Here is a 9,268-nt window from a genome sequence, read left to right as displayed (position 1 = left end):
CCAGATTCATGCCATATGACTTTTGACAAGGATCACAATGCTATTATCCCAAGTGACCTAAGGAATAAAGAATCATATTTATGCCACTTCACTAGTAAAGGTAAGTCTAATCCTGATCATTCCACTCTCAGCTATCTCCAGTCTCTTTGAAGAATGCTGTGTTTTACTGGATTTAGCTGGCTTTCTATCATCTACACAAGAGACCTGGATTAAGTTCTCAGCTCCAGGCATCAGCTCTACTGCTGCTGTAGGCACTTGTCGAGTGAAACCATAGACATAAACTCTTCTGTCTATGTCTCTCAAATAAAACAAGTTTTTAAAAAAGACATGTATGTGGTGTGCACACACATTCCCCGAAGAGCAAGCTTTCATTCAACTCTTATCTTGCTCTTTAATAATTTATTAGAGGCACCAGATATATCATTCCCTGAATCAGCATCTAAGGCATACAGCTTTTATGCAGGTGTTCTTCATGTCCAAATTTATAAGGAGTGAGATTTTAGCATGGTGGTTTGAAGATGCCTGAGACTCACGCCACAATAGCTGGGTTCCAATCCAAGTTCTAGGTCCTGATTCCAGCTCCCTGCTAATGTGCATTCTGGGAAGCAGCTATGAATTCTCAAGTAACTGGGTTCCTGCCACCCACGTGGGGTACCTGAATCGTACTCCTGCATCCAGACCTTAGCTTCAGACCACCCTTAGGTGCTGTGGGCATCCAGAGATTGAACCAACAGAGGCGAGCACCCTCTCTATGTATTTCTGTGTCTTCCTCTCTCTGTGTCTGTCTTCATCCCTCTTGCTATCTCTGTCCTCTCCGACCCTCAAAAATTAAAAAAAAAATTCAACTAGACATGTCTATTAGGTTTGTGTACACTGAGATGATAGGTGTGGGATTGGAGAAACCAGAATATACAGAAATAGCAATCCAACAGACAAGGTTATTAGGAAGCATGTAAGATATTTTTGTGTGTGTATATATATACATTTATATATATACACACAAAAAAAATAAAATACATGACAATAGCAATCTGAAATTATACTCCAATTTCATTAAATTATGGCTTTCAGTTCACATGAAATTTAAAATCGGAACAGAAGAGCAATACCCATACATAGACAAATACATCTCCGACGTTTTCCATTCCCACATGTGCACATGGTTCTGGGGACAAAATATATTGCTGCCTACAATTGGTCTCTTTGCCCGGAACTGTATTTTACAAATATACACTGTAAGCATGTGTGCATGTATCTGGATCAAAGGGAAAATACATTCATCTCAAAAACCAAAGTTGTTATTTAACTCAAAGTATCTTTCAGATTACTTACACTTAATCCTAGCACTGGTAGTGCCATATGGATAACGTCACTCACTGTGTCTAAATTGGTAACTGTTATAATTCCAGACTGTAAAAGGGAAAAGAAGAAAAAACTGCTGATACAGGAGAATGTTAAAGTATATGGTTACATAATTATGAAACTCTTGGTTTCAGGGTAAAGTTTGAGTAATGACAAAGCAAAATACATATGAAGCACCAAACCTTAATGATAACTGATTTTTATTACTTTACGTAACACAAAGCCAGAAGAAAGAATTTCAATTAATTAACATGTTTCTAATAGAGGAGTTATGATACTAAAAATATAACTGCTTAGGCCCAAACAGAAAGAACCTCAATTCAGAAAGAGCCCAACACCCAAAGACTATTTCCATCATGCAGGGAATAGTTCAACAAGGAGTCAGTCTCTCTCCTTCTCTTGATGAGTTGTGTTTTTATGTTTAGATTGATTTCTTTGCATACCATATATTCAGTCCTCGTCAAATGAGAGTAAGAACTGGCTCTCACAGGCATTCTTGCTCCATAAACCACTATGTAGGGAATACCTTCTCCTAGTCAGATCACCCTTTTTAGATTTTCATTGTCAAAATGTATTGAGACCATGAACCCAGAATTCAAGGCTGAAAATTCTAGACATCTGAGTTCTTTTTTGAGATACCCATAGAATTTTAAAACTGTACATGAACACTTTCACAGAATTTTTTAAGGAAAAAAACTCTTTTGAAGGATTACTCATCTTTTTCCAATTTATCTGGTTTGTAACATAATGGATTTTCATGGTATATGGAAATCATTAAATTCAAAATAAGCAGTACAAGGGTATGGGCCTTCTTTTCTGGTCCTGTTCTCTCTATGAACACATAGATGGAGCTGCTTATAAGCATGTAACTTAAACTATTCAATAATTAGAAAATATGGAAATGAGTTTCATTTCTTTTCCATATGAGATGTTACTCCATATATAACGGCCAGGGAAATGTGACCAGATCTCTAAGAGTTTCATATGAAAATTATGCAACAAAAGCAGCTATGTGCTCCAAGACATTAAAACAAATGTGCTGAAAATGAAAAAAAAAAATTAAAAAAAGTAGAGGCTGTCCCAGCACAAAAACAGAAGATATTTCAAAGTGGGAACTTTAGCTGTGAAAAATATCTGAAAGAACAATGCAGTGGGTGGACTAAAAAGCACAAGTGAGATGGCAAATTGAAGACAATGAATTTGAAAATACATCAATTGGAAACAGTCAGTCTGAAAAAGGAAGAAAGGTATGATTGAAAAAATTAGAGCTTACTGCCCTAGTCCAGGAGAAGATAGTTTTTAAAAAGTGGAAAGAGTGTAGTCTCAGGGAAGAGTTGGGGAGAAAATGCCAGAGGAAACTCTACCAAAATTAGAGGGACATGGTGGACCTCCTGTGGATGGCACGGATGCCCACAACTTGGGACTCCAATAGCCGAGAGCCTGCCCAGCAGCCAAGAGCCTACGCACTGGCATTGGAAAGTGAGGTGAGACCAGACAGTACTAGCAGTAGTCCAAGGCACTGGTGATTAAGCTGCAAAGAGAGCCTAGAGAAAACTTGGCTTGCAGCCCCAACGAGGAAAGTGTACTTTCCAAACTAGAAGAGAAAAAAAAGTATGGACACAATTTCTCTTTCCCCAATCACTTTACAATGCCATTCTGTAACAAGCCAATAGAGCAGGTGCCATTTTGGACATATGTAACAGCTGTGCCAGCTCGTGTCCATGCCCAGCAACTAGTTGAGTGGAGACCCCTGACTAGTGGGAAGAACTAACAGGGGGATAGGAGCCTGTGACTTTGTGAGGCTTCTCTACTAGGACTGTGAAAAAAACTGAGGGTGTGAGGCAGGATCCACGGTGAGGCTGGGACTTTGGGCACTCACACTGGGAGACTCAGGGCTTCCTGGTTACCTGGTGAGAGACATCGCTGGAGAATCTAAACTTACACTGAGGACTGCACAGATCCTTTGTGTGCTCCCTGCGACAGAGTGGATGAATATTATAGCCACTGGGGCTAGCGCTAAGGCACTGGTCTCCATTAAGGAGAGGAGCTCAGCTGAGCAGAAAAAATTTCCCTTCTGATAAAAAACAGAGAGAGAGATTTACTGTGCCAAACCTGGGTGTATCACCTCAGACATGCCCTTAACCCTGGAGAACTGAACAGAGCTCCCTGATCACACCCACTACAAGCTAGATATTCACTTAAAGTAGACATTCCACTTATCTACAGAGCCACAGTACACAGATAAAATCCACTAGACCAAAAAAAAAAAAAAAAAAAAAAAGAAGAAGAAGAAGAAGAAGAAGAAAAGGAAGAAACCAACAAGTATCTCCACACATGCCAAACAACAAACCCACCAATTCAAGAAACAAGAATAAGGAACACGACATGACACCCTGAAAAGAGTAAAACCCTTCAACAGTAGATTGTGAATACATTGAGGCAGAAGAAATGTAGGAAATGGAAGTTTAAAAATTGATCGTAAGATTACACAGAAGTTATCGGACACAAATGCACAAACTACTGAAATCTGTACAGGACATGAAATAAAATTTCCTCCATGAAATTGAGACCTTAAAGGGAAATCAAAATGAAATGAAGAATATAATAAAATGAATTAAAAATGCAGTGGGGAGCCTTAACAACATAATCAGTGAAGAAGAAAGAATATGGGCCGGCACCACGGCTCAATAGGATAATCCTCCACCTAGCGGCGCCAGCACACCAGGTTCTAGTCCTGGTCGGGGCACCGGATTCTGTCCCGGTTGCCCCTCTTCCAGGCCAGCTCTCTGCTGTGGCCTGGGAGTGCAGTAGAGGATGGCCCAAGTTCTTGGGCCCTGCACCCCAAGGGAGACCAGGAGAAGCACCTGGCTCCAGCCTTCGGATCGGCGCGGTGCGCTGGCTGCAGCGTGCCGGCCGCAACGGCCATTGGAGGGTGAACCAATGGCAAAGGAAGACCTTTCTCTCTGTCTGTCTCACTGCCCACTCTGCCTGTAGAAAAAAAAAAAAAGAAGAAAGAATATAAGACTTAGGAGACAAAGCACAGGAAAGAATACAGTCAAACCAAACACAAGAAGAGGAAATTAGAAACCTAAAAAACACTGTTGGAAATCTACAAGATACTATAAAGTGACCCAACATACAGGTTCTAGAAGTTCCTGAAGGCATGGAAAGATAGAAAAGATTAGAAGGCCTTTTGAATGAAATAGTAACGGAAAACTTTCCTAATTTGGAGAAAGAAAGGGACATCCAAGTAAGGAAGCACATGAAACTCCTAATAGACATAACCAGAAAATATCCTCATCATGCCACATTGTAATCAAACTCACCACAGTAAAACAGAAGGAGAAGATTCTAAAATGTGCATGTGAGAAATGTCATGGTACTTTTAGAGGATCTCCAGTTAGACTCACAGCAGACATCTCATCAGAAACCCTACAAGCTAGGAGAGAATGGCCAGATATACTCCAAGGCTTAAAAGAAAAAAAATGTCATCCAACAATATCATACCTGCAAAGATCTCATTTATGAACGAAGGTGAAATAAAGACCTTCCATAACAAACAGAAATTCAAAGAATTTATCACCACCCGTCCAGCCCCACAAAAGATGCTTAAGGATTTGTTGCACACAGAAACATGGTCATCACTACAAAAGAAGGTAAAGGAAGAAAATCCCTCAGTAAAAGTTCAAAGGAAATTCAACGTAAAAAACAGGAATATTTTTGGGAAAATGGCAGGGAAAAGTAGTTACTTATTAATAGTCATCTTCAATCTAAATGCCTTCAAATCCCCCGTTAAAAGACACAGACTGGCTGAATGGATTAACAAACAAAACCCATCTATTTGCTGCCTACAGGAAGGAAAAAATGTTTGCAGTCACTGTGAAATTTCCCCAAATTTGACAAAAATAAAAAGTTACAAATTAGCGGCTGGTGCTGTGGCATAGCGGGTAAGGTCGCTGCCTGTATGCCGGCATCCCATATGGGTGCCAGTTCAAGTCCTGGCTGCTCCACTTCCCATCCAACTCTCTGCTGTGGCCTGGGAAAGCAGTAGAAGATGGCCCAAGTCCTTGGGCCCCTGTACCCACGTGGGAGACCCGGAGGAAGCTCCTGGCTCCTGGCTTCGGATTGCAGTGCCTCCAGGCGTTGCGGCCATCTGGGGAGTGAACCAGTGGATGGAAGACCTCTCTCTCTCTCCGCGCCTCTCCTTCTCCCTCTGTGTAATTTGACTTTCAAGTAAATAAATAAATCTTTTTTAAAAAGTTACAAATTAAAGGAACTCAGAAAATATCAAACAAAATAGATTCAAAGAAAGCCATGTTTTGGCACATTGTGGTCATATTACTGTAAGTCAGAGAAGGAGCACAGATCCTGAAAGCAGGGACACAAAAATAGGCAAATAAGACAGTCACCATGGATCACTCAAGCTATCAGAAAGCATCGTGACCAGAACACAGTGGAATATCTGCAAGGCGTAGAGAGAGAAATATTAGCTAGGATATTCTTTCCAGGTTCAGCAAAAGTGCCTTTCAAGAGTGAAGCTGAGGGGCTGGCGCTGTGGTGCAGTGGGTGAATGCCCTGGCCTGAAGTACTGGCATCCCATATGGGCGCTGGTTCAAGACTTGGCTGCTCCGCTTCCAGTCCAGCTCTCCTCTGTGGCCTGGGAAAGCAGTGGGATGGCCCAAGTCCCTAGGCCCCTGCACCTGTGTGGGAGACCTGGAAAAAGTTCCTGGCTCCTGGCTTCGGATCCGTGCAGCTCTGGCCATTGCAGCCAATTGGGGGGTGAACCATCGGATGTAAGACCCCCCTCTCTCTCTCTCTCTCTCTCTCTGCATTTCCTCTCTCTGTGTAAGTCTGATTTTCAAATAAATAAAATAAATAAATCTTTTTTTTTTTAAAGTGAAGCTGAAATCTACACATTTTTGGATGAAAGCAAATTAGAAAATTGGTTGGCACCAGAACTTTACTACAGGAAATGGCAAGTTTCCGTAAGATAAAATCAAGAGAAAATTAGAGAAAACTCAGATTTTCAAGTGTGAATGAATAGCATTAGGTATGATTATTTTATGAAAACCATACATAAATGAAATTGATTTTGAAAAATTCCAGGATGAGCAACCATTTGCCATAACTAAAACCAAAGCAGCTTGAGACAAGGGTGCTCCTCCCTACAGGAGAACTCCACTTCAACTTCTTCAAGCAATTCCTCTGGTTATGGAAAACAGCTCATAAAAGATGCCTGGCTCTGATTAGCTGCTGGGAAATGGCTGTGCTGGACTAGGCTTTTTCCACTGCGAATACCATGTTTTGTGATCTGAAGCTGCTATAAAGAAAAAAGTCAAATAGCGTATCAGTGTTATCATGGTCACCGTTATGAAGATCTGCGCTAGTGTGTCATGATTTTAGAAATCAAATGTGATCCAACTGAAGATATTCTTCCCTACAACATACAAAAATGAGGAAGACACACACCGATCTCTCCAAAGGTTCACCCCTCCAAGTTTAATTCAATCCTGACAGACTTTGGTGTGGGACGTAACCAGCTCAATGCAACACCTAACTCAGAGAGTGGATTCTGTTCCACAAAGGGAGCATTACTAGAGCAAACAATCAATTGGAACATGAAATGAACAACAGGTGGCAATAGTATTTATACCAATGTTCCATTTCCAGGTGAGGACTGTATGGTGTTTATCTAAACTATATCTTGATCTTGGGAATACACAGGTATTCGAAGATAAAGGCATGCAGCATATGTAACTGCCTTCAGAAAGAAGCATATCCAGACACACATCAAGAGACAGACAGAGAAAATAAATTATGGAACAAAAATAGGACAAGATGTCATCAAATCAGCACATTTGGATGTGATAGTCCTATCACTCTTTCACACATTTCAGGGTTTTAAAATTCCTTCCAAATAAATAAAAATATTTTAACATGAAATAAATATTGAAAAACTGGGAACAAACAAAAACACTGTTTGAAAGTAGTGACAAATGAACAGAAATATTTAATTCCCAGAATACTGGCTTGGGAAAAACACTTTATGAAAATGTGAAACTCTGTGGATATTTAACACGAAATAGTCTTTCTAAGCATAAGCACTGAGTTATCGTGGATTCCCAATGCTTCATATAACCTAACATTTACTTTTTTATGTACACAAAAAAATTGCATGTGTAGGTGAAGATATATTTCTCCATGTTCCCTTCGGAATACTCTCACTCTCCCATCTCTCTCTGTCACTCCAATCTCACTCTCTCCTCCCTCTTCTTCTCATCCCCTCCTCTCTCCTCTCCTCTGTTCCATTATATTGTTCCTCTTCCCATACTTCTTGATCTCTATCTGTTTCTCTACCTAAAACCTCTATCCCCATTGTCTCTACCTCTCTTTCAGTCAAAGTCAGGAAATTGGAATTTAAAATGTTGAGTCCAAAACACACTTACATAAGGAACGTTGCTAACGGTATCTGACTCTATCTGTAGAACTGTCGTCTGCTTTTGATCTTTCTCTTTCGACTCAGTTATACACCTAATCAAAATCATTAAGAAACAAAAATTAATGAATTAGCTAATGTTTCTCTTCAAATCAATTCATGTGGCAAAATGTTCTATATATTTCTCATCATTGATATGTACCTATATATACACATATACACACACACACACACACACACGAAACTCTTGTTTGAGGTAGCTAATACATATACTGATACAGAGACATACATATGCATTTCTGTGCACAGATATCTATAGCATACTTACAGGATATAAATATTTATATTCATCTATAAATAACTTTTATATTATTTAGATTTAGATTTGTAGAACTTCTCAGCAAGGTCAAAAGATGAGGAGTGGCATCGCTGTGGCATACGAGGTAACATCACCGCCTGTGGCACCGGCAGCCCATATGGGCACCGGTTCCAGGCCCGGCTGCTCCTCTTCCAATCCAGCTCCTGGCTATGGCCTGCGAAAGCAGTAGAAGATGGCCCAAGGCCTGGGCCCCTGTAGCTCCACAGTAGACCAGGAAAAAGCTCCTGGCTCCTAGCTTCAGATCAGCCCAGCTCTAGCCATTGCGGCCACTTGGGGAGTGAACCAGTGGATGGAAGAGCTTACCCTCCACCTTTCCTTCTTTCTGTAACTCTACCTCTCAAACAGATAAATAAATAAATCTTTAAAAAGCCAAAACAAGAACAACAACAAAACCAGATGAGTAGGAAAATAATTCTGGGAAAGACGGCATGGCCTGGAAAATAACAGGGAGTGTCTTGATGTGTGGTTTGGGCAGCAGATCCACCCCTCAACGTTTTCCTATCTGGACCGCCTTCATGGCTTCAAGTGTAGGAAGCAACAGGTGCTTTCAGACTCACTCAGTAGAGCACTGAGTAGATCCACTCAGCTACTGAGTAGCTCAGTACTAGCTACATTTATAGACATTTAATACATATTGGGAATATTGTTAGCTCTGATCCATAGGCTGTATGGAGGGAAAGATGAAAGATACATCTTGAACTTCTTCAACAGTGAACAGAACATTCATGTGAATGAGGGAACATGACTTACAGCACATGTAGAGAAACCAAGGATTGCAAGATCATCTAAGAGTATTTTCAAGTGGGAAGAGCATTTTTAAGTGGGAATCATGTAGGGGCACTGCTTGCAGAGATTTATGCCTGCTATCACAAACTAAAGATTCAAAATGTGTATGCTAGAGAAATACCTGTCCAGCAGACGTTCCCATTTTTCCATAAATGTCTTCGAACTGCAAGCAGAGAAGTCAGAGAAAATAGTAAGCTACATAAAAGACTAATTCCATCTGATTAAGACTACCATTGCAGACAAACACACCAGCAGGCAAGTGTGGGTGACGGGGACTCAGGCGTAAGTAGTGCCCTCTCACACAA

The 9,268-nt window shown here is 40.7% G+C and overlaps 1 protein-coding gene across 11 annotated transcripts in view; it reads right to left on the bottom strand.

The window, feature by feature from the left end:
- Positions 1-323: 323 nt before the first annotated feature.
- The window catches only part of LOC149124834 (rho GTPase-activating protein 20-like), a 73,537-nt gene continuing 64,592 nt past the window's right edge, over positions 324-9,268 (bottom strand). For 8 of the 11 annotated variants that reach the window (XM_089301943.1, XM_089301946.1, XM_089301947.1 and 5 more), the window contains 4 exons: positions 9,085-9,126; positions 7,809-7,893; positions 5,448-5,588; positions 1,031-1,410 (listed from right to left, as the gene is read on the bottom strand). In XM_089301943.1, coding sequence (XP_089158069.1) covers positions 1,303-1,410; positions 5,448-5,588; positions 7,809-7,893; positions 9,085-9,126 — 376 coding nt within the window. In that variant the 3' untranslated portion in view covers positions 1,031-1,302. Of the gene's footprint in view, positions 821-1,030; positions 1,411-5,447; positions 5,589-7,808; positions 7,894-9,084; positions 9,127-9,268 lie in introns of those variants that run through there. The other 3 variants (XM_089301951.1, XM_089301953.1, XM_089301952.1) reach the window with 3 other exon arrangements.

The sequence above is a fragment of the Oryctolagus cuniculus genome, chromosome 8 (assembly GCF_051225735.1).
Source record: "Oryctolagus cuniculus isolate XC-2025 breed Fujian yellow rabbit chromosome 8, ASM5122573v1, whole genome shotgun sequence".
NCBI classification, from domain to species: Eukaryota; Metazoa; Chordata; class Mammalia; order Lagomorpha; family Leporidae; genus Oryctolagus; species Oryctolagus cuniculus.
The sequence above is the reverse complement of the archived record's forward strand: the minus strand, read 5'-3'. Positions and strand labels throughout refer to the sequence as shown.